Consider the following 24,836-nt stretch of genomic DNA (forward strand, 5'->3'; position numbering starts at 1 on the left):
TGTACTCCTGTTCCTCAATGCTGCTGTTGAAAATCCAGGCACCAGTCAGACTTCTTCCATTACAACTTCACTCTCTCCTGCTGTAACTCAGGTCTCTCTTCTCTTAAACAGCTCTTCTACTCTTCCCTCAGTGCATCCCATGCCCACAATTCCACCACCTTTTCTAAACCATAAAACTCTCTCCTGAATCCCCTAGTTCCCCACTACTCTTCCTCCCTGACACTTGACGACTTAGCCAACTACTTTGGTGGTAAAATTGAAACAAGCAGGTACTAGGCACTTCCTAAAGTCTCTCCATCTCCTCTTCATCACTGCAATACTCCCTCTCCTCATCCTTCTACTTCTCTGCTGTTTCTCAAGAAGTGGTCTCCACTTTGCTCCCTAAATCCCTCCCTGCATCTGTGACTCTAATCCTCTCCCTCCTAGAACCACTGACTCCCACTCTTCTTCTCTCCCCCATCTCTCTTCAACCTCTCATTTCTGACAGCTCTTTCCTTTCCACCTTCAAGCCCTCTCGTGATCTCACAGCCTCCTCCAGTTATTGCTCCAACTCCCTGCTTCTATTTCTATCCAAACACTTGAATCCAGTTCTGTGCACTAGCTGCCTCCAATTCCTTTCCACCAACCCTGACCTCTTCAATCAGATTTTCAACGCACTCATTCCTCGAAAAGTGCATCTTTTAAATCACCAATGACATCCTTAGAGCCAAGTTCAATGGACTCTATTCAGTTTCAACTGCTCCTTAACCTCTCAAGCACTTTTGTCACTGTGGACCACTTCTTCTTCTTGAAACACCATCAGGCTTTGGTTTTGCTGGCACAGTATTAACCTGGTTCTTCTCTTACCTCTCTATCACTCCTTCTCAATCACATCTTCCGCTTCTTGATTCCTAACTGTGGGTGTACTGCCAGGCTCCGATCTCTCTCTCTCCCTCTCTCTCTCTCTCGCCAACCATTCTCCAAGGTAGCTCAGTTGGCTTCACCTACCAAATCCAGCCCTGATCTCTTGCCTAACCCACAAACCCCCCTTTCCTCTTGCCTCCAGGACATCTCCACTGGATGTTCCACTGAAACCTCAAACTTAACAAACCCAAACTATACTCATCTTCCCTCCTACACCCTCTCCTCTTTCTAACTTTCCAATCTCTGTTGTTCCCAGGGCCAGGAGCCCACATCCTTGGCATCATTCCCTGACTTCTAACAGTCTCTCAATTCTCACATTTAGACTACTGTTAAATAATAATAATGACGGTATGAAGCGCTTACTACGTGCCAAGTGCTGTTCTAAGCGCTGGGGTAGAAACAAAGTTATCAGGTTGTCACAGTCGCAATCCTCATTTTACAGATAAGGTAACTGAGGCACTGAGAAGTTAAGTGACTGGCCCAAGGTCACACAGCAGACAAGTGGCGGAGGCGGGATTAGAACTCTCGACCTATGACCCCCAAGCCCATCCTCTTGCCACTGGGCTATGCTCCCAGATCTTACTACACAATATTTCCCACACCTGCCTATTCATCTCCAACTTACACTGCTCCTCCCTTGGTCCTAGCTCTTGTCTATCGTGGCTGGACTGTTGTTTTAGCTGTCTCACTGGTCTTCTCGCCTCCAGCTTTTTCACCTTCCAATCTAAATGATATGCTCTTGCAACAGTCGTCTTCTTGAAACGCACTCGTCTTACATCTCCCCTCTCCTCAAATCTCCCAAACACTCCCCATTTCTCTCCACAGCTCACAAAAACTCCTCATAGTTGGCTTCAGGGCTTCCCACCAGCTATCCCCATTCTACACATCAGCCCTTTGCCCACTAATGTCCAATTCACTCTTCATTCCTTGCTAGACCTAGACCAGCCTTGCTGGACCTCACTCTAGACTCTCTCACCTCCATCCCCTCAAACACTCCATTCCACCATCCTGGAACTGCCTCTTTGATCCAATATGCCAGACCACAGCCCTTCTCCCCTTCACATCCCTAAAAATGAAAAATTTCACCTCCTCTCAAAAGCTTTCTCTGATCACCTCCGCAGCGTGGCTCAGGGGAGAGAGCACGGGCTTTGGAGTCAGAGGTCCTGAGTTCGAATCCCAGCTCTGCCACTTAGCTGTGTGACTGTGGGCAAGTCATTTAACTTCTCTGTGCCTCAGTTACCTCATCTGTAAAATGGGGATTAAGACCGTGAGCCCCACGTGGGACAACCTGTTTCCCCTGTGTCTATCCCAGCGCTTAGAACAGTGCTCTGCACATAGTAAGCGCTTGACAAATACCAGCATTATTATTATTATCAAAACCCAGGTGATAATAATAATAATAAAAGTGATATTTGTGAAGCACTTTCTATATGCCAAGTACTGGGGTATCTACAAGATAAACGGGTCCCACATGGGGCTTCACAGTCTTAAATAGGAAGGAGAACAGGTATTGAATCCTGATTTTACAAAAGAGGGAACTGAGGCACAGAGAAGTTAAATGACTTTGCCCAAGGTCACACAGCAGATAAGTGGTAGAGCTGGGATTAGAACCTCTAACTCCCAGTCCTATAATCTTTCCACTAGTCCACGTTGCTTCCCTAAGACAGCTATCAGCCACCTCTAGCACCTACACAGTTATTTATTTATATCTTCCCCAGGCATTTATGAATATATGTATGCTTGATTGTACTTTCAATTTATTTATTCTCATTACCCCATTTGTAAATATTTGTATGACTGTCTCCTTGTTAGAATACAGCTACCTATTACTACTACAATCACTACTACTACTAATGCACCTGGAGAGTTTCCAGTACTCTACCAGTCTCTGCTACGGGAGGGAGAGTCAAGCAGAGGCTTACCCATTCCGTTCCTAGCGTGGCCTTGGCTAGCGAGTGAAAGGCAATCTGCTACAAGTCAAACCTCACCCGTGCTGGGCGGCATCGGCGTGGGAGAGAGTCGAGGGCGGAGATTCGAGTTTACTGCGCGGAAGGTGGAAATGATAAGCCGCTTCCATATTTTTACCAGGAAAAGTCTACGGATACACTACCAGAACGATTGCAGATGGAGAACGGGGCATTCTGGGCGAGATGTGTCTCTGGTGTCGCAATGGGTCGGAAACAACTCGACAGCGTGAGACGAGACGAGACTGCTCCTACTACCAGCTGCCCAACCCTCCTCTTGTTCTCCCTTTTCAAATTATGCTTTCAATTGTTCACAGATCATTCGTTCAGGAATTTATGTTGATTTTATGACTGTCCGGCTCCTCTTTCAGATTTCTCTGAATTCTTCAAAGGCCAAGACAGTGTCTTTTTTTTTTTTAACCCGTACCTCAAGATCTTAGCCCTCCTACTGGTCCAGTGGAAAGAGCCCTGCTCTGGGAAGCAGGAGACCTGGATTCTAGAACCGGTTCTCCCTGTTGAGGTCATCGGCACTGAGGGTTTCTGACTGAAGAACCACCTGCTCTGTTCTACGAGGTGGAATTCCTGAAAAACAACTAGCCAACATAGGCAACAAAGGCTTCAGTGGCTACCAAGGCAGAAGCCAGCTGGGTTCTAGGTCCCCTTCTATTTTCCATCCACCTCTTTCCCTTGGTGAACTCATTCACTTCCGTGGGTTCAGCTACCGTCTCTATGTGGATGATCCCTAAATTTACATCCCTGACCCTGATCTCTCTCTCCTTCTCTGCAGTTTTACATTTCCTCCTGCCTCCAGGGCATCTCTATTTGGATGTCCCGCCGACACCTCAAACTTAACATGTCCAAAACAGAACTGGCGTGCAATGCCCTCCCTCTTCATATCCGACAGACGCTCAGTCTCCCCATCTTCAAAACCTTATTAAAAGCATAACTCTAAGAGGCCTTTCCTACGTCCTCATTTCTTCTTCCCCCACTCCCTTCTGCGTCATCCTTGCACTTGGATTTTCTCCCTTTATTCTCTCCTCCTTCAACCCTCAGCACTTATGTACAGATCTGTAATTTATTTATTTATATTAATGTCCGTCTCTCCCTCTAGGCTACAAGCTCATTATGGGCAGGGAATGTGTCTACCAACTCTCTTATATTGTAGTCTCCCAAGTGCTTAGGACAGGGCTCTGCACACAGTTAGCACTCAATAAATAAGATTAACTGTAGTACAGCAAACGTTGGATTGTTAAGAGGATTCAAAAACTCATCTATTTAAATACTTCTTCCTCTAAACTATAAATTATTCTATATGTTTTCCTTTAGATTATACATTCCGGTGGGCAGAGATCATCTCTACTATATTTAACGTACTCTCCCAAGTGCTTAGTACCGTGCTTTGCACCCAGTAGGTAGTCAATAAATATTATTAGTTGATTAACTCGGTACCAAGAGACTTGTCTCAACACTGGTGGTGTTTCCTTGGAGACGACCGAAGTGGAGGCCTCTAGGAAGAAAGAATTCCCTAATCTCTCTCAAAGTCCCACCCAATTTGATCAGTCAGTGGAATTTATTGAGCACTTACTGGGTACAGAGCACAGTACTAGGCACTTGAGAGAGTCCACACAAAGAGTTGGTAGACAAGTTGCCTGTCCACGACAAGATTAAAATCTAGAGGACCTTGCAGGAAACTCTTCCTCCCATCCTGGTTTCCTGCCCACGAGGAGTTTACAGTCTAGAGGACAACTCTTCCTTCCGCCCTCTGACGGCCCTGAGGCAGGTGTCTTCTCCACTGCCCCTCCAAGACCAGCGCCACCCTCCAGGTGGGTCTTATTAAGGTGGACAACCACCACCCTGCTGCCGCTGCCTCCTTACCTGGGGCCTAGGGGACGTGGCAGGCAGGACTGCTGATTCCTCTGTGGATGCCGGGTTCTCGAAGGTGGTCAGGAACAGCATGTTGGGAGCCAGGCTAGTGGACGACTCCTCCACAGGGGCATTTTGTGCCTGTTCTTCGGAGATCCAGGCCTTCTTGATCAGAGAACTGGGCCCTGGATCCAGACCTCTGGCTGGGTGGGAGTCGAGAGGGAGAAGCGAGGACACTTTCGTTATCTCATCTCCATTCTATTCAATCCTATTTATTGAGTGCGTACTGTGTGCGCAGCACTGTACGAAGCACTTGGAAAGTACAGTTCAGCAATAAAGAGAGACAATCCCTGCCCACATTGGGCTTACAGTCTAGAAGGGGGAAGTTTGCTCATGCCCTTTGTTTCTCACTTTAAAGTTTTAGAATAACAATAGTTCTGATTACTGTTTGTTTTCATTTACTACGTATCAAGTACTGTTCTAAGGGCTCCCTCCTTCCTACTTAGATTGTGAGCCCCACTTGGGATAGGGACTGTATTCAGCCTAACTTGTATCTACCCCAGCGCTTAGAACAGAGCTTGACATAGAGAAGGCACTTAACAAATACCGAGTTAATCAGGTCAGAGTCCTTGTCTCACATGGAGCTCACAGTCTAAGTACAGGTATCGAATCCCCATTTTACAGACGAGGGAATGGAGGTACAAAGAAGTTAAGTCGCACAGCAGGTTAAGTAGCGTGGTTCAGTGGAAAGAGCCTGGGCTTCGGAGTCAGAGGTCATGAGTTCGACTCCCGGCTCTGCCACTTGTCAGCTGTGTGACTGTGGGCGAGTCACTTCACTTCTCTGTGTCTCAGTTACCTAATCTGTCAAATGGGGATTAACTGTGAGCCTCACGTGGGTCAACCTGATTACCCTGTATCTCCCCCAGCGCTTAGAACAGTACTCTGCACATAGTAAGCGCCTAACAAATACCAACATTATTATTAAGTAGTGAAGCCGGGATTAGAACTCAGGTCCCCAGACTCCCAAGCCTGTGCTCATTCCACTAGGCCCCATTGCTCCTCTCACTGGACTTGAAAATCAATTCCAATTCTTCCTCTGTGACTTGGGCTCACTTATCTAAATGCCCTTCCTGGAAAGATGGACTTTGGGATCTAAGAGCTATTCAGTGCCTGAGATTCCACCCAAATCTCTTAGATAAACTTGTCAGTGCCCCTTGTCTTACATAAACCACTCTCCATTCAGTGAGTTTTCACTGCCAGAAGTGGGGAGTCTCAGGTCCAAATTCCTGGACTCTGAGTTAGGTCAGCACCTAGGTATCACAGCAGCTGCCCCAGATCTCCTTCTGTCTTGGCTAGACCCACATTCCCCGGCTCTCTCGCATTTCTTCCAGTAGACGGCTCCAACCTGTCAACGGTGAAGCTGCCATTTGCCAGTCTGCCTTAAAAACAATGAATGCAGTCTCTGCCCCAATCCTGGATGTTGGGGAAAAAAGCAACTAAAATTGGCGACATCCCCAGTTCAGGATCCTGAGTTGTAACATTCCTGAGCTATTTCTTTGCAGGCTGGGTGGGGAGGACGGGGGGAGGGCTAGGAGGGAGGGAGACAGCTTTCCATATGCCTGACAGAGAGAATTGATCGGGCTTTGGATTCTAAATCTTGGAAGCAGCATATCCTCCTGGACTGGAATCTGCTCCCCCTCTCCACGGGCAGAGCTTTGTCAGTCTCCACATGTAAAGTGACACTGGTGACATCTGTTTGCTGTCATGCTCGAAGATGCATAGTGTTGGGTGCTGGCTTGGAAGTGACACTATCTGGATGATTGACAATTCTGTTAGGCTGTTCTCAAAGCAGACCAAGGCTATGAGGGATTCAGGGCAGAGGCCTTTGCCGCCTTCAGCCCCTCCCCCGGCTCCGCACATACACGCGTACACACACACAAACACGCACACACATCCCAGTCACACTCTTTGCTTTCCTACCCCTCCTCAGTCTGGGAAGTTAGCTTCCCTTCCTACTCGCTCCTCCTCATAGGGAGTGCTCCAAAAGCAGGGTATGGCCCAGTTCAGAGGGCCAAACTCAGGCCAAACCTCCATACCCTGCATCAAAACAGAGGAGATGGTCCTTCCTTTCCATCCCCACCCACCCGGATACTATTTTAACGGGTGGTCGCCTGTTACGGTGACATCAGTGTGTTAGGAGCCGCCCACCTGGGGCCGGGGCCAACGCAGCTCGGGGGAGCGGGGGTTGGGTGCCGGCCTGTAATGGCACCGGTGGACCCAGCTGGCATCCTCCGGCCATGTCCGGCCGAACCCGGCCACCCGGGCCGCACCACTTGTTTGGCGAAGGTGAACAACTCCAGACAGGAGATGCCACCGATTGATTAGTTTGAGAATAAAACAGTGTCGGGGTGGAATGGTAGGGATTAGGGATCACCCCGGCCAGTCTAGAAGACTCACTATTGGTGGCGTGTGCTTGCAGTAGCACAGATACATACTCTTCATTCACTTATTCATTCATTCATACAATCAAATTTATGAGTGCTTACTGTGTGCGGAGCACTGTACTAAGTGCTTGGGACGGCACGATATAACAATAAACAGACACATTCCCTGCCCAGAGTGAGCTTACAGTCGAGATGAGCTTACACATGCTCACACATCCATCACACAAACACAAACGTATCCATATTCACACACTCACCACACCCAAACAACTCCATACACAGGCGCGCACACACATCCGTACACACACGAGTGCATCCGTGCACACCCGAACACATCCAAACAGGCACACGCTCACATCCATGCAAAAATACACACCACACACACACCCAGCTGAAACTGCACCGGGGCGCAGAGCTCCAGAATTTTGTTGCTGAACAGGCACCTCCCCTGTTAGACAGTAAGTTCCCCGGGAGCGGGGACCGCATCTCGAGCTCCTGGGGAACTTTCCCGACAGAGTCAGTGCATGCACTCGATAGGCGGTCTGTAAGTAGCCTTGCGAAGACTCCTACCTCGCTGCTGTTTCAGTCTGTCCCGTCGCCGCTTGTGCTCTCGGGTCTGTTTCTTTCCCCTTTCGGAGCCCGGGGAGTGGTTTTCTCTCTCTGGGTAAGGGAATTCGAAGCCCAGAAAGAGGTCCTTATCCTGTGTCAGGGCAGCGGGCGTTTGGAGGCGAAGTGTTTCGGCTCCCCCGGGAGAGGAGGCCGGAAGGATGGAGGCCCCCTGGTCGGGCCCCAGGCCCCGGGCAGACACGCCGGACGCCCGGTCCTTCTTGCCCAGGCCATGCTTCCGGGCCTGCCCCGCTCGCGGCTGCCACCCGTCCTGGCTCTGCAGGCCGATGAGGTTCTCTGGGTTGCTCCTGCCCTTAGGCTCAGCTTCCCGGGAGTCCGCCGGGCCGAGGTGGCAGAGGAGCAGGATGCCGAGCAGTAGCAGAGGGGAGAAGGAGCTGCTGGTGGGGGCCATTCTTCTCTTCACCTACAAGACAGTCAGCCTAGGTGTGGGGCGATAGAATCAGTCCATCCAGATTCCCCCGCCCCCTCCACTATCCTGCCCTCTCTTCCGTCGTCCCTTGCTCTCTTTTTTTGATGGTACTTAAGCACTTACAGTGTTCCAGGCACTGTTATAAACACTATGGTAGATACAAGCTAATCAAGTCAGACACAGTCCATGTCCCACGTGGGGTTCACAGATGAGGTAACTGAGGCACAGATCAGTGAAGCGGCTTGCCCAAGGTCACACAGGAAGAGCCGGCACTAGAACCCAGGTCCTTCTGACTGCCAGGCCCATGATTTATCCACTAGACCGTGCCTCCTGCCTGTCAATAATCCCCTTCATTCCAGTTCCAGGGACAGTCCCCTGTTTTTTGTGGAAACAAGGATCAGTCAATCAGTCAATGAATCAGTGGTTTTATTGAGCACCAACTGTGTGCAATGCATTCAACTAAGCACTTGGGAGAGTATAATGCAATAGAGTTGAGACCTACTTTCTAATCCCAGCCTTGCCACTGGTCTGCTGAGGGAGGTTGGACAAATCACTCAACCTCTCCGAGCCTCACCTTCCTCATCTGTCAAACAGGGTTTAAAAAACTCGCTTTCCCCATGTCTTAGACTGGGAACCCAGTGTGGGACGGGAACGGTGCCAGCTCTATCTGTGTTTGCCTTAGGGCTTCAGCATAGAGGAAGTGCTGAATAAATACCATTATTATTGCCGTTAGCATTTCTGTTATTATAAAACAAATGGTTCCACTTGGGGGACCACTCTGAAGATTTATTGTCACAGAGAAACCACCTGTTTGCTTTGGACCCACAGGACTCAGGGAGCCAATGGGTCTCCTGAAGGATCCAAATCAACATTTGCTCCAGAAGCTCCACCTCTCCCCACCACTCAGACCCCCAAACCACACCTTTTCTCCCTAAACCTCTATACCCCAAACACACCCCTTCTCCCCAGCTCTCCAGACTCCTGACATACCCCTCCTCATCGCCTCAGATCTCCAGCACACTCCCCTCTCCCCCTTCTCCCCTCCCTCCCTGACACACACAACTCCTCTTCCCTCCTTCTCTCCACCTCCCCCAGGCACCTGACACACACCTCTTCTCCCCAGGAGAGACTGGGTTTTCAAGAATGGCTTTCCAGTCCTTCTGGAGTCTTAGGCATCCAGACCAGAGGCGCCCATTATAATCCAACCCAGATCACAGGTCACCCTTGCCCTGGGCCAGACCTGAAAAAAAGAGCCAACACTTTCACCAACCCAGCCCTGCCTATTCCAAGGGAGTCAAACCCATGAAATGTGCAGTTTTCATCTCTTCTTGATCACAAAACACTACTTGCCTTGCACGAGGAAAGGGGGGCTGTTGACCAGACTGCAGGAGAGCATGATATCAGGTGAGGTCACTGTTAAACAGACTCACAGGGAGCAGGGAAAGAAAGTCAGTAGGAGGGGACTCAGAGCCTTGAAAGGTGGAATCCAGATATATTGCTCTTCGAGGTACCTATGGCAACACAGCTCCAGCTTGCCCCATGCATCACCTCGACTCGCCGTCCTTATTACATCCAAACAAATACCTGGTTGGTTTGATGTGATTTAATTTTTATGCCCTCCCCGGGGCCTCCGGCACACCACGCTGTTATCCTGGACCTGCTTACGAGACAATTTCTTTCTCGTTCACGGCAGGCAATATCTTTGTCTGGGCTAGAGGTGGGATTGGCCGCCTGGATTCCCCGCGGTTCAATTTTTGCCGGCTCAACCCTTCCCTATCCTGTAACCTTGCCCCTTTACTACAAGGTCTCCCTCACGTTAACCCTTCACTGGAGCTTGACAACTAAAGAACCCCAATTAATCCTATAGTTCCCAGGAGGAGCAGCACCACTGGTCTGTGAGACCGTCAGGGTAACTTGAATTTCGAGCATGCTTCCCTTTTTCAGAGGATTTCATGTTTGACACCTCCTTTGTCCCTGTTCCATATAGCAAGGAAGGAGGGAGACACAGGGTTCATTTTCCTCATTTGCCGGTGAAAGATCTGAGGCCCAGAAAAGTTAAGTGATTTGCCCACTAAGGTCATCCAGTAGGTCAGCTGCAGAGCCAGGATTAAAAGCCAGGTCTCCTGACTCTCAGCTCCACCTTGTCCCACTATACCATGCTGCCTCTCTCTTGGTATTTTCTGGGGCATTAAAGCAAAATAATAATAATAATAATGATGGCATTTGGTAAGTGCCAGGCACCGTTTTAAGGATCGAGGTGTATACAAGCAAATCAAGTTGGACACAGTCCCCGTCCCACGTGGGGCTCACAGTCTAAATCCCCATTTTAAGTATGAAGTAACTGAGGCACAGAGAAGTGAAACGACTTGCCAAAGTTCACACAACAGGCAAGCGGTGGAGCCGGAATTAGAACCCATGACCTTCTGACTCCCAGTCCTGTGCTCTATTCACTATGCCATGCTAAATGGTTCCTTGGGATCAACCAGAGAAATCCAGAGGGAAAGGAGTGAATGGCAACAGGCCTAGGATTGGGGATGGAAGGAAGCAGAGAGGGAGGTGGGGAATCCCAGACAAGAGCTGTTCTCCCGCCCCAAGGGGGGTGAATCTCCATCTATGCCAGGTGAGTGGCCCAGATCACAGGTTCATTGATTTGATTTCTTGGGCACCTCCTGGTGAGGAGGAAAGAGGAGAGAAGGGTACAGACAAGGGCTTGTGAACCATTTAGCTTGAAAAATAGATCCTCCAAAGCATCAGACCAAAGTACGCCCGCATCTCCCCAGCGTGACCTAGCAGAAAGAACACAGACCTGAAAATCAGGGGAAGTGAGTTCTAGTCTGGCCTCTGCCACTTGCCTGCTGGGTGACCTTTGGGCAAATCACTTCTCCATCCCTCAGTTTCCTAATCTATAAAATGAAGATGAAATACGGGTGTCACATGGGACTGTGTCCGGCCTGATTATATGAAATCTACCCTAGCGCTTAGTTCAGTGGTTGGCACAAAATAAACACTTAACACATTATTATTATTATTTCAGAAATGGAAAATGGATTAGAGGTCGCCTAGCTGTGCTTTTACCTGCCTCTTCCTAACCCGGCCGGGTCGTGCCTTTCCCAAATCCTCATTAGTATCTATCTCCCCCTGTCTGTCGCCACCACTTCATTCCTTTGTGTCACAGCCTGAAAGAGAGTTGTTCAGTCTTTTCGGTGTCCCCTATTACGTGCCCTCCCTCATTATTCTGCGCTGGACCTGTGGGCCGCGGGGATGAGAATCCCTTGGCTCCTTCTCGGCTATCCCCGGGCTTCCTCTGCAGGAGAGGTGGGTCGAAGGGGATCGTCACTCGAGATCCCAACCCCGGGCTTGTCTCCCCCCCCCCCATTCATTCATTCAGTCGTATTTATTGAGCGCTTACCATGTGCAAAGCACTGTACTAAGCGCTTGGGAAAGTACACTACAGCAATAAAGAGAGTCTCCTGACCCTTCACCTCGACCCTGGTTGGCGGAGTGGGTGGGGGTGGGTGGGGAGGGGGGTGCGAGGAGGGGGTTGGGACGAAGGGGGAGGGGAAGGCCTTGGCGGCTCGTTAGCATATTTATGAGCGACCCCCCCCCCCCCCAACGTCTCTGCTGGGGAAATCACAGGCGAGAACGAAAACCCAAACTGGACAAGAAGAAGAGATGGCAGGAAAGACATTTCCACTCTCCGTAGCCATCAGAAAGGATTCAGATTAGGGAGGCCGTGCAAATATCTGCTAATGTGCACCCGGCCCTCTTCCCCAATGCCCCGCTGTGATTTCCAACTCTGAGGGCCCTCGGTGGGGCGGAGGGTTGTCAATCACGGGTATTCCTTCCCTCTTTCCGGGCAGCGGCTGAAGCCTGGGGATAATAATAATAACGCTCAATAAATACGATGGAAAGAATAATAATAATGGTATTGGTAAAGAGCTTACTATGTGCCAAGCACTGTTCTAAGCACTGGGGTAGATACAAAGGAAGCAGGTTGTCCCACGTGGGCCTCACAGTCTTAATCGGAAAGAGCCCGGGCTTGGGAGTCAGAGGACATGGGTTCAAATCCCGAGTCCACCACTTGTCTGCTGTGTGACCCTGGGCAATCCACTTAACTTCGCTGTGCCTCGGCTACCTCATCTGTAAAATGGGAGCTAAGACTGTGAGCCCATGTGGGACAACCTGATTATCTTGTAACTACCCCAGCGCTTAGAACAGTGCTTGGCACATAGTGAGCGCTTAACAAAAACCATCATAATTATTATAATTAGAGGGGAGGAGAGGGATATCAATACAAGTAAATGGGCATCATTCTAAGGAAATACAGTTACAGATATAAAAATAATAATAATGTTGGTATTTGTTAAGCGCTTACTATGTGCCACGCACTGTTCTAAGCGCCGGGCGGGGGGATACCAGGTAATCAGGTGGTCCCACGTAGGGCTCACAGTCTTCATCCCCATTTTACAGATGCGGTCACTGAGGCCCAGAGAAGTGAAGTGACTTGCCCAAGGTCACACAGCAGACAAGCAGCTTGACTCTGTGGAAAGAGCACAGGCTTAGAGTCGGAGGTCATGGGTTCTAATTCCGGCTCCGTCACCTGTCAGCTGTGTGACTCTGGGCAAGTGACTTGACTTCTCGGTGCCTCGGTTACCTCATCCGTAAAATGGGGATTGACTGGGAGCCTCACGTGGGGCAAGCTGATTACCCTACATCTACCCCAGCGCTTAGAACAGTGCTCGGTACATAGTAAACGCTTCACAAATACCAACATCATCAAGCGGAGGAGTGGAGATTAGAGCCCACGACCCCTGACCTCCAAGCCCGGGCTCTTTCCACCGAGCCCCGCTGCTTCTCAGATATCTAAGCCCTTAAGATTTACCGTCATTATTATTAAGAGGAAGGAGGAGAGGCGGGGAGGTGGCCGAGGGGTCCGTCGAGGATTGTCCGCTGTTGGTCAGGGCGGCCGGGGCCGCAGAGGCCGGCCGTGGGTGGCCGCCGGGACACGCGAGGCTCCAGTTCCAGATGCAGACGACGGTAATCAATCAACCCTGGTGCCCGTCTTTGTTTTCCTTCGATTTCCTTCCCATTTAGGCCCCGCCGGTTGGCGGGTCTGGGGGCACCGGGGCGAGCTGGACCAGAGGCAGACGGCGGGTCCCCGAGGGCTGGGTTGCCCCGGGCTCCTGGGCTCCCCTGGCACAGGAGGAGGCCCTGAAAGGGCCCAGCCAGTGTTCCCGGAAGGCACAGCGACAGGCACCGTCTGCTCATCAGATGCAAACGATACGCCAACACACTTGTGGCCGGCCGAGCCGCTTGCCACCCTCGGGAAAACCCTAACGTCCATCGTTTCGATTAAAGCCATTGCCCGGTGCTGGAGGGAGGGACCCTCTCTACCCACCCTGCGCCCCTATTAACTGAAACAAAAGCACCGGCACCAGCGTGTCGTCGGCTGCCCGGGCGCCAGCCCCTCGCCCTCCCGCAGGCTCCTGGCCAGCTGTGCCAGCCCACCAGCTTTCCCCCCAAGCTGAGAGACCCGGCTGGCGGCCCCCCGCTGTTTCGCAGGGAAATGGAGGCAGGGCCTTAACGCGGATGAGGCCCCGGAAGGCATCCCCGGGGAGAGAAGCAGCGTGGCCTAGTGGAAAGAGCACAGGCGAGTCGGAGTTCATTCAGTCGTATTTATCGAGCGCTTACTGTGGGCAGAGCACTGTACTAAGCGCTTGGAAAGTACGGTTCGGTTAATGTCACCTCTGCCCCTTGCCTACTGGGTGACAGTCACTTCAGTTCTCTGTGTCCCAGTTTCTTCAGCTGTAAAAAACGGGGTTTGATACCTGTTCTCCTCCTTAGACTGTGAGGCAGGGACTAAGCAGCGTGGCTTAGTGGAAAGAACATGGGTTTAGGAGTCCGAGGTCGTGGGTTCTAATCCTGGTTCCACGACCTGTCAGCCGTGTGACCTTGGGCAAGTCACTTAACTTCTCAGTGCCTCAGTCACCTCATCTGTAAATTGAGGATTAAGACTATGAGCCCCACGTGGGACAACCTGATTACCTTGTAACCACCCCAGGGCTTAGAAGAGTGCTTGGCACATAGTAAGCACTCAACAAATACCATCGTAATTATTACTGTGTCCAACCTGATGAAATCGTATCTACCCCAGGGCTTAGAATAATGCTTGACACATAGTAAACGCTCAACAGCTACCATTAAAAAAGGAGAGTGTTTCTCTTGAGAGAGTGGGAGGGAGGGGGAGCAGGGGGCTGAGGGGAAGAGAGTTCCCAGGCTGAAAATTGGACCTTGCTCCCTCCTTTCAACCACTCCACAGAACTGGGATCCGGGGCATCTGGGTCCCTGAAAGTGGGGGATCCTCGGATGAAGGACAAGATAGCAGAGAAGGGTGGGGTGACTGCATCAGAGGAAACTAGGTGAGTGGAAACAAGAATGCTTGGGGGCTGCTTCTCTTGTAGGGGGCTTTGATACAGCACATTTGGTTAGGCCCATGCACCTGAGTCTTTCTAAGCAGTGTTGCTGCCCAAAGATCCTGAGAAATTACTGATTTTCCTAAGTCACCCACCCCCTATACGATTGAATGAATGAATAAAAGCAGTATGTATCCTTCCTAAATAAGGCTCTCACTGTCTCTCTCTCTCTCACACACATACACTTCTGTTCCCACTATTTATAAATAATTTATGGCTGTTTGCTCCAGCTTCCCCATTATATTATAAACTCTTTGAGGATAGGCTTTTGCTTCGGACGTACTCTTCCGAGTGCTTACTACAGTGCTTCCGGACGCATGTCCAGCTTGATTAGCTTGTATCTGTCCAGGGTTTTGTAGAGTGCCTGGCACATAGTAAGCAATGAATACAACAGGCTCTCCAAAATGCCACTGATCGATTGATCCATCTCTCCCTCTAACGCCCTGGTCCCAGCAGCCTAGAAAAGAATTAATTTTCCCAAACGGGAATCAGAACCCCTGGATCTATTCCTAGGCCTGACAGGATAATTTCAGCAAGTGTCTTTGCTCTGACAGGCCCCAATTTATCTAAATGTAGTTCATCTATACACATCTCATGGACTGTTAAGTTGCTTGGAGATCTAGTGCTCCACCATCACCCTTCCACCTACTGTCCCCCTCAGGCACCCTTGAACAGAGAGAAAATTCAGACCCCAGGACTGTCCTGAGGACAGGTACTCTGAACCCTAACGGAAGGTGGGCAGAACAGGTTCTCTACTCATCAAGTCATAAGCTCCACCACCTAGGCTGGACTCTGGGCTCCAGGGACAAGGAGGCGGGATTCAGAGGCACAAGCTGAATCTGAGTGGCAGCCTGTCGTGCCTGTCAGCTGCTCAGTCGGGCACATTTACTGAACATTCTCTGCAGGTGGAGCCATTAATCATCAGTCAATGCTATTTACTGACTGCCTACTGTGTGCAGAGTGGTGTACTAAGCGTGTGGGAGAGTCCAATACGATCGAAGCCAAAGGCAGGGGCCCTGCCCTCCAGGGACTAATAAGGAAGAGAGGTAGAAATAAATTATTCACAGACAGTGGAAGGAGGAGAAAGAACAAGGATAGAATGGGTTGTAGCGAAAGAATGTCAGAAAGGAATAGCTGAACAGATCATTGAATATTCAACTGAATATATGTACAGCGTATTCAGAAGTGCTGCCAGGGGGCACAAAAACACAAGGGCCGTTGGAATTATCAGCAATTAGGCACATCACTTAACTACTCCGTGTCTCACCTCATCTGTAAGTCCTATGTGGGACAAGGACTGTGTCCAATTTGATGATCTTGTACCTATCCTAATGCTTAGAACAGTGCCTGGCACCTAGTGAGTGCTCACAGATACCATTTATCATTATCATTATTATTACGTGGGACAGGGACGGTGTCCAATGTGATCATCTTGTTCAGCGCCTGGCACATAATAAGTGCTTAACAAGTACTATTTAAAACGAAATAAGTAAGCAAAGTCTGCTATAGCTGCAGGGAGATCAGCACAAGTCCTTCTTGTCTAGGGAGATGGATGAAGATCACTGGAGGGGAATGGTTAGTTTGGGAAGGCTTCATGGAGGAGACAAATCTTGTGCAGAATTTTGAGTGTTGGGCAGAATAGAGTGGAGCGGGTAGTCCGGGCTGGAAGGAAAGGGAGGAGGAGGAGGAGATGTCCTATGGATACGTGCTTGTTTGGGTTGTGTTGTGTGGGGGGGTGCGTATGTGTGCACACTGAGGGTGAGGTAAGTGGCGAAACCCAGACGCAGGTGCCGGCGCTTATTGCAAACGGGCTTCGGGACGAGTGATAGATGGTTTTTAAAAGGGCCGGGGACAGAATGGGCTCCTGGAGCCGGGCTCCGGCAGCCCGCGGTGGGAAGGCTGCGGTCAGTGGGTGGCATTGTCTGGATAAATGAGTTTTCCCTCCCCTCTGGGTATTTTCCCCATCTGCTTGTTTTGTTCCAGAGACAAGTCTGGGGAACTTCCTCTGGAGTCCGCCGAGCGCTCCTCACGCCTCCCTGACACCTCTCCGCTCGGACCATCACACCTCTTTCTCCACCGGGACCTCCGCGGACCAATCCCTCTCTTCCCCCGAGCAACCACGTTGTGGCCACGGGTCTCAGCTGTGCCCCCTCACCCCCAGGGCCTCACAATGGCCTCCCCGATCTCTTTCTTGCTTTTGTTGTCTCTGGTCATTCCCTCCCTCTGCGCAAGGCTCCTGCGCGTAACAGAAATCTATCCATCATTCTCAAGAGCATTTACTGAGCACCCGTCCGCGAGCACTGTACTAAGCGCTGGGGGAACATACAGTAGAGGGAAGAGACACGTCGGCCAGGCGTCCGACTCCACCTCTTTTCCCGGATCGCCCCCCGATCCCTTTCATCTCCCAGATGGTTATTAGGGAAAGACGTTGTGGGGCGTCTGACTCTTCTCTGGAACTTCCATTCCCCCTCAACCCGGTCTCTCTGCAGCTGTCGTTCGGATACGCGCATCCCTTAACAAGGACGTGGCAACCTGCCAATCGCTGGTTCCGTGCCAATCTTCACAGGGTGTAAGCAATTGTCTCTGAATTCGAGACGCCTGGAGTCACTGCTACTCGTCTAACAGTTCCTTTCTGAAATATTGTACAATGGGGACCCAGCTCTTTCGAAGAGGCATCAAATCAGAGGTGTGTTTATGGGGGGGGGGGGCGGGGAGGGCACAGGTAGAATTCCCCCCCCCCCCCATGCAGCTGCAGGGCTCTATCACCATCAGCATCTCGCCCCCTCCCTGGTGGCCACCGGTACCCAGTTGGGAACTATGGCAACGGATGGAGGAAGGGAGGGGAGGGGGTGGCAAATGGCTCCTCTCAGCAAGCCCCCCTTTAGTCCCCCCTCCACACACACACACACACATACACACCCACCCCTCCACCCCTCCTTCGTGTTGTTACCATCCTCCCCTGGGCCACGATTCTGTGAAGCCGTCGGGGAGCGGGGCGGGAACATTGTTTACCCGGCTTCGTGCAAAACTCCTCCCTGCTGGGCACCCCCTGCGCCCTGGATGCATAATTTTTCTTTGCGATGATGATGAGGTCGGGATGGACCCTCGTACCCCGCCGGGGACTAGGTGACACCCTAGTTTTGTGAAGAAATAAACGCATCTCCTAGTTACTGAAGGGGATCAAAAAAGCGAGCGCTGTCCCAACGAACGGACACCGGGACTGATTCGGATCCGTGAAACTTCAGATAGCCCGATCCGTGTCTCCGTTTGTCTAACTCATCAATAGGCACATCTCCTCCAAGAGACCTCCCCTAAACCCTCATCTCCTCTTTTCCCATTCCCTTCCGCATCGCCCCGATGTCCTCCCTTTATTCACCCCTTCCTCGGCCCCGCAGCACTTATGTACCTATCCGTAATTTATTTATTCATATTAATGTCTCTCTGCCCCTCTAGACTGTAAGCTCGTTTTGGACAGGGAATGTGTCTACTAACTCTGCTATATCGTAGTCTCCCAAGCGCTTAGTACAGTGCTCTGCACACAGTAAACGTCCGATGATACGATTGCTTGATTGCCTAACTTGGTACAGGTTTCTTTTGATGATCTGCAATCTCCTCTGTGCATTATCCGCAGATTCCTGCATTTTTGATCTCCTCTCCCACCTTCTCCCACCCTGGTCCTCCCACCGTCTGCAAAAGTAGTGTTCTCCCTCCCTCCCGCCCTCCTTCTTCCCAGGCGGCTCTGAGGCCAATTCCCGCGGGAGGGAAACGGAGTCAGACCCGAAATCACCGTTCTGCTGCGAGCCGGGAACCTGATCAAACGAGACACACGCGAGGGGAATAAGTGGGAGGCGCGAATGATTCGTTCGGATATCCAGACCAAATGAATTAGCTAAACGGAAGCCCGATGTGTGCAGCCGAAGTTTCAAATATCCATTAGACTTGGCATTCGGGCAGAGGTCGCTTTTTGCTTGGCACATAGTAAGCGCTTAACAAATATCATAATTATTTGCATTTTGTTGGGGAAGCAGCATGGTGTAGTGGAATAGACCACGAGCCTGGAAATCGGAAGGTCCTGGATTCTAATCCCCGTTCCGCTACTTGTCTACTGTGTGGCCTTGGGCAAGTCACTCACTTCTCTGTGCCTCAGTTACCTCATCTGTAAATTGAGGAGGCTGAGAGCTTCAGGAGGAACAGCGACCGTGTCCAACCCGATTGGCTTGTATCCACCCCCAGCGCTTAGTTCAGCGCCTGGCACATAGTCAGTGCTTAACACATACCACAATTATTATTATAATTCTGTAGAACCAACTCCAGGGAAGATCAGCAGATAACACCGTCGGATAAGCTTATTGTGGGCAGGGAGTGCGTCTATTGTTACAGCGTACTGTCCCAGACGCTTAGTACAGTGTTCTGCACCCAGTAGGCTCTCGATATATACGATTGATTGGCTGAATGAGCACTGCCGAGCCTCGACGCCGCTCCCCCGGCCCCTTCTGGCGAGGGACCCTGACCCCAAGTCGTCTTTACCGCCCGGACCAATTCTTCGAAGGAAGAAGCCGTTTCCCCGGGGGCGGTACCCTGGGCGGCCGACCCTAGCTGCAGGGTTCAAGTCTTCCGAGGGGATGGGGGGCTTTGGGGATCCAAAGGCTACGTACCCCTCCACCCCAGCGGCCCCAGGCCGGGGGTTTAAACCGGCCCCGAGGGGAACCTCCAGCTCTGCCCGTCGCCCCCGTGACTGGGGATAAATACACTAAATTAGAAAAAGTCTGTTTTAGTACGGGAGTCGGAAGCCCCAAATCCCGAGGCCCTAAGAAATCCAGATCTGCCGGCCCTAAAACACCCACTGTCATTCGAGACATCCAGATGATGGAAGGCATCATGTGGATTTTTTTGGAGGGAAGCAGAATGATTTAGATAGTTTAATAATAATGTTAGTGTTTGTTAAGCGCTTACTATGAGCAGAGCGCTATTCTAAACGCTGGGGTACAGACAGGGTAATCAGGTCGTCCCACGTGAGGCTCACAGTTAATCCCCATTTTCCAGATGAGGTAACTGAGGCACAGAGAAGTTAAGTGACTTGCCCACAGTCACCCAGCTGACAAGTGGCAGAGCAGTTTTACTAGTATAGCCTCGGGCTTTGAGATAAAGCAGGGCAGAACGACGAGGGTGAAACTGGCAATAGGAAAGGGGTTGTAATGATAATAATAATAATGATGGCATTTATTAAGCGCTGACTCTGTGCAAAGCACTGTTGGTAGTGACCGAAGCTGCCTGCCTCGACCTCCCGAGAAGGGCTGGAACCCCTGGTGCCCTCGCCCGCCCCCAAATAAACTTCGAAACCAGAAGAGTCCAGCGCGCTGTACTGGGCACCCAGTCCCAAGGCCCAGCCCCGGTCGCGCTGTACTGGACACCCAACCCGGAGCGCGCTGTTCCTAGCTCGCAGACCCCAGTTTGCTGCTCCGGATGGACAGCTCCAAGAGCGCTGTTCAGGACACCCAGCCCCAAGATCACTGTGCCTAACGCTCTGTCCAGAGCTCCCAGCCCGGAGCGCGTTGTCCCGGGCGCCCAGGCCCGAGCGCGTCGCGGAGCCTCATTCACTCAGGAGCACCGTGCTAAGCGCTTGGGAAGTACAATTCAGCAACCAATAGAGACAATCCCTGCCCACAGCGGGCCGAGCCTCGAGTCCCTAGTAAATCGGCCGGACCGCTAGGTGGGCGGAGACCCCCAGGGCTCTTGTGAGAACGACGATTCCAAACGCGAGGGCGGGATTGGGACCGTAAAGCAATTGCCTTCCGAAGCGGATAAAGCTTCCGTGCAAATCAAATGCAGTTGATTTCAGCCTTCGTTTCTCTCAAGAAAAACAGGGCAGGACGAAGGTTGAAAACTGAGTGTCACCTGGACTCCGCCATGATGAATCACCAGCTGTTAGAAGCCATTAACAAAGCCCAAATTGATTTCATTTGGAAACCCGAAGCCCTTTATCACCCACCGCAGATTACTGAACAATTAGACTGATGGCGCGCACGCGCGCTCTTGTGTGTGTGTGTGTGTGTGTGTGTATGTGTGTTTATCTGTGTCTGTGTGTGGCCATTGACATTCATATATTTGGGGAAGGGATTTCACATTCCAGTCTATTCGGCCACCCGCACACATGGGTTAAATTCATTCCCAGTGGTGTCATAGAGCCTGTTTATGAGGCCTAATGTGAGACCATGAAAGAAGAACGCATGTAGGTGGGAGCGTGTGAATGGATGCGCCTGAGAGAGAGAGTGCTCATTCGGCATAGAAGTGCCCGTCCGAGTGTGTGAGAGGATATAAGGGAATCATAATGCAGGAGAGGGTGACCGTGTGGAGGTCTGTGGGTGTGAGAAGTGTTTTGCGTAGGTGGACGGGTCAACGTGGCTTAGTGGAAAGAGCCTGGGTTTGGGAGTCAGAGGTGGTGGGTTCTAATCCCGGCTCTGCCACTTGTCAGCTCTGTGACTTGGGGCGAATCACCTCACTTCTCTGGGCCTCAGTTACCTCATCTTTAACATGGGGATTAAGACCGTGAGCCCCACGTGGGACAACTTGAGACCTTGTATCTACCCCAGCGCTTAGAATAGTGCTTGGCACGTAGTAAGCGCTTAACAAATACCGTCATTATCATTATAAAGGGTATGGAGGTGAGTGCGTCTAGGAGTTGGTGCCGTAGGTGGGCGTGAACGGGTGTGCGAGCGCGTCTGTATGGTCAGGAGCGAGGGGAGAAGGTGCTGGGGTCACTGGCCATTGAAACCCCCGTTACCTGGGCTAACTTTCCCCCCGCCTTCAGAACTGGAGGAAGCCACCGACAACGTGCCAAGAGCAATAATTTGCGGGCGAAAGGGAATGAGGGACAGGGAACAGAGGAGGTGAGAGGGAGGGGTTAAAGAAAAGGTGGACGGGACAAGAGGGATAGGACAGAGTGGAAAGGGAGGAATAGAGAAGGGAGCAGAAGGCCTGCTGAAATAGGGAACAGGGAAAGGGGTTATTACGCGGCCCGTTGTTGGGTAGCGATTGTCTCTATCCGTTGCCGAATTGTACTCTCCAAGCGCTTAGTACAGTGCTCTGCACATAGTAAGCGCTCAATAAATAAGATTGAATGAATGAATGAAGAGGCCCAGCTGAGAGGAGAGGCCAAGTCCGATTCATTAGAGAGTGGGGAAAAACCCAGGGGCCTGACATCTTTTGTCCAGTAAAAAGTATCAGTGAGGATGAGGACCAGGCTGGGGGCAGGTCATGGCCTACGGGGAGACACCAGTATGGAGAGGGAAGAAGAAAGAGAAAGGACAGAGGGGAAGACTCTAAGCTTGTTGTGGGCAGGGAACCTGTCTACCACAAGAGTGTCGTATTGTACTCTCCCCAGAGCCTGGCATAGCGCTCTACTCACAGTAAGTACTCAAGTAGAACCATTGATTGACTGACTGAAAGGGAAAAAACAAGAAAGCTGGGGTGGTTGAGGGTCAGAGGGCATGGAGAGACCCTGGCTGGAAGCAGATGAGGCTAAGGAATCTGTACTTATGCCCAAAGGACTTTTATACTGGAATAAACTGGGGTGGACCTCCAGGACAAGAAGATTCATAGGTTTGGCCCCCGAGTAGCAGGGCACCATCCTGCCTCGGGTTTTGAGAAGCAGAAGCGGCATGGTCTAGCGGCAAGAGCACGGGGTTGGGAGTCGGAGGGCGTGGGTTCTAATTCCGACTCTGCCACCTGTCTGCTGTGTGACTTTGGACAAGTCAATTAACTTCTATGTGCCTCAGTCGCCTCATCTGTGAAATGGGGATTGAGACTGTGAGCCCCATGAGGGACAGGAACTGTGTCCAACCTGGTTACCTTGTATCTACTCCAGTGCTCAGAACAGTGCTTGGCACACAGTAAGCACTGGACAAATACCATATGCTATTATTATTATTATTATTTTGTGGGGACCTCTGGATCCAGAGAAGCTCGGCAGCGGTCCCCAAGAGTGGGGGAAAGGTCTTGGGGGGAGCGGTGAAGGGAGACTTCCATTGAAGTGCTTAGTGCGGAGCTCTGCACGCTATGAGTGCTCAATAAATACGATTGAGTGATCGATTGGTCCACCTGGGGCCTCCGGCTGCAGCTCCGAGCTGCCCAGAATGTTTATATTGGGGTGATTTGGACTCCTGGTTCCGTGCTGTCTCAGGAGCAGAAAGGGGCCGTGGCCACGAAGGAGCCGGCACAGATTCGGAGGTGGTGGGGAGAAGAGAGCCGAGTGTGAAGGGGGAGGACGAGAGAGAGAAGGAGTGGGAGAAAGCAGAAAAGAGAGGGAGGAAGAGAAAAGAGAAAGAGATGGGGGAGATGGAGAGACGGGCCCAGAGCCAGTCTGAAAGAGTCAGGAAACACGAACAGGGAGAGGGATGGAGGGAGGGAAGTTGAGGGGGAGCCAGAAAGGAGGACTGAGAGATGGGAGAAATGATAAAAGGGAAGGGGGGACGGGGAAAGGGACCCCGTCAGGGCCCAGGAGAAAGAGAAGAAAGCAGCAGCCACTCCTGGGCTGGCCTCGGGGCCCCCGCCCCGGCTCCGGCCAGCATTCCCTCCCCGTCACCTCAGCCGAGGTAACCCAGCTTTTACCGGGGGGCGAGAGGGGGGAAGGAGAGAGGGGCGAGGAGCTCAGCAGGCAGCCCCTGCTCTCTCCCGGGCCCCGCAGAGGCGACCGAGGCCCGGGATGGAGGAGCGGGACGGAGGACCAGGTGAGCAGAGACCGCCTTACCTGTCCGCCGGGAGGGGAGAGGGGATGCGCCTTCAGCCGGAGCCAAGAGAGCGATGTGCCGAGCTGGGGAGGCGGAATGGGCCGAACGCCGGAGAGGGGAGAGGAGAGGAGAGGAGAGGAGGAGACAGCCGAGGGAGACGGACAGGCCGTGGTGGGGGGTGGGGGGGTGGGGTGTGCAGATGCCGGGAGGGGTGCCTGGAATTGGGTAGGAGTGGAGAGGGAGGGGGGCGGAGGGAGGGGGGAGGGAGGAGGGAGAAGGGGGCTAGGAGCCGAGGGACCACAAGGGAGGAGGGGAGGCCGCGGAGAAGAAGGAGCAGGGCACGGGAGGGCAGGAGGGAAGGGTCCTAGGAGTTGAGGGACCAGGGATGGAAGGCAGGCGAAAAGGGAGCAAGAGAGGGCATGAGGCTGGAGGAGGGGGGCTAGCAGTCGAGGGTCCCGAGGAGAGGGGGGGGAGACTGGGATAGGAGGGAGCAGGCAATGGGGGCGTTTGGGGAAAGGGTACTAGGATTTGAGGGACCAGAGGCAGGAGGGTGGGGGGCGGGAGGGGGAAGGGGGCTAGGAGACAGAGCAGAGCCGGGAAGGAGGTGGGCATGAGGGCGGCCAAGAGGGCGAGGAGCCGAGGGACTGGAGGGAGGGCAGGGGCAAGCCATCGGCGAACGGGGCTCCGGAGGCCTGTTGTACACTGAGGGCGGCCAGGAGGGAGGCTGGTCACCCCAGCGCGCTCCCCAGCTCAGCCGCGGCCCCGACAGCTGTTTGGAGAGAGAAAGAGACCAGAGAGAGACAGAGAGAGACAGAGAGACCGGGAAACAAAGGAAGGAGACAAAGAAAAGAGCAGGCACCGGCGAGGCGAGCCTCCGAGTATGTAAGAGTCCAACTTTATCCTTTCCCCCCACCCTCACCTTGCAACTTGCAGGCCTGGGAGGGGCGGGGGGAAGGCCCGGGGGGCTGCAGAGGTGCCACATCTGGAATCCCCAGCCCCTCCACGGTCCCCCCACCCCCTCCTGCCCCTGCGCCCCCCCTCCCGCCCCCCAACCCGCCCGCCACTTCCCCAAGTGACAAAGGGGCCGGGAGGAAGCCGAGCCCAATTCACAACAATGAGATCAAGGCGGCTTCGCTCAGCTGGCGAGAGCGTCTGGAAGGGCCGGCGGAGCTGGATTGGGTCCCCAAAGAGATTATCTTCTTTTTCTGTCAAATGGGACGGAACAAATCGCTGGGGGTGACGAAGGGAGGCGGGGGTGGGGGTGGGATGTGGGGGAGACGGGGCCCGACGGGGGGTCCTCCTGGTGGAGGGATCGGGGAGGGGGGCGGGCCCTCGTGTTACCTCACAGAGTCAGAGTCGACCGGGCCAGAAAAGGGGGGGAAGAGACATCGACCTTTCCCGAGCTTTAAGGAAAGGCGGCGGGGAAG

At 52.3% G+C, this 24,836-nt stretch overlaps 1 protein-coding gene across 1 annotated transcript in view; it reads right to left on the minus strand.

Annotated features, from left to right (window-relative positions):
- DRAXIN (dorsal inhibitory axon guidance protein) overlaps positions 1-23,543 on the minus strand; it is a 32,124-nt gene extending 8,581 nt beyond the window's left edge. The window contains exons 1-3 of the mRNA XM_029064483.2: positions 23,430-23,543; positions 7,745-8,204; positions 4,743-4,933 (exon numbers count right to left, since the gene is read on the minus strand). Of these exons, the coding sequence (XP_028920316.1) occupies positions 4,743-4,933; positions 7,745-8,192 (639 nt within the window). The 5' untranslated portion in view covers positions 8,193-8,204; positions 23,430-23,543. The remainder of the gene's footprint in view (positions 1-4,742; positions 4,934-7,744; positions 8,205-23,429) is intronic.
- Between the last annotated feature and the right edge of the window lie 1,293 nt (positions 23,544-24,836).

This window comes from Ornithorhynchus anatinus, chromosome 5 (assembly GCF_004115215.2).
Source record: "Ornithorhynchus anatinus isolate Pmale09 chromosome 5, mOrnAna1.pri.v4, whole genome shotgun sequence".
NCBI lineage: Eukaryota > Metazoa > Chordata > Mammalia > Monotremata > Ornithorhynchidae > Ornithorhynchus > Ornithorhynchus anatinus.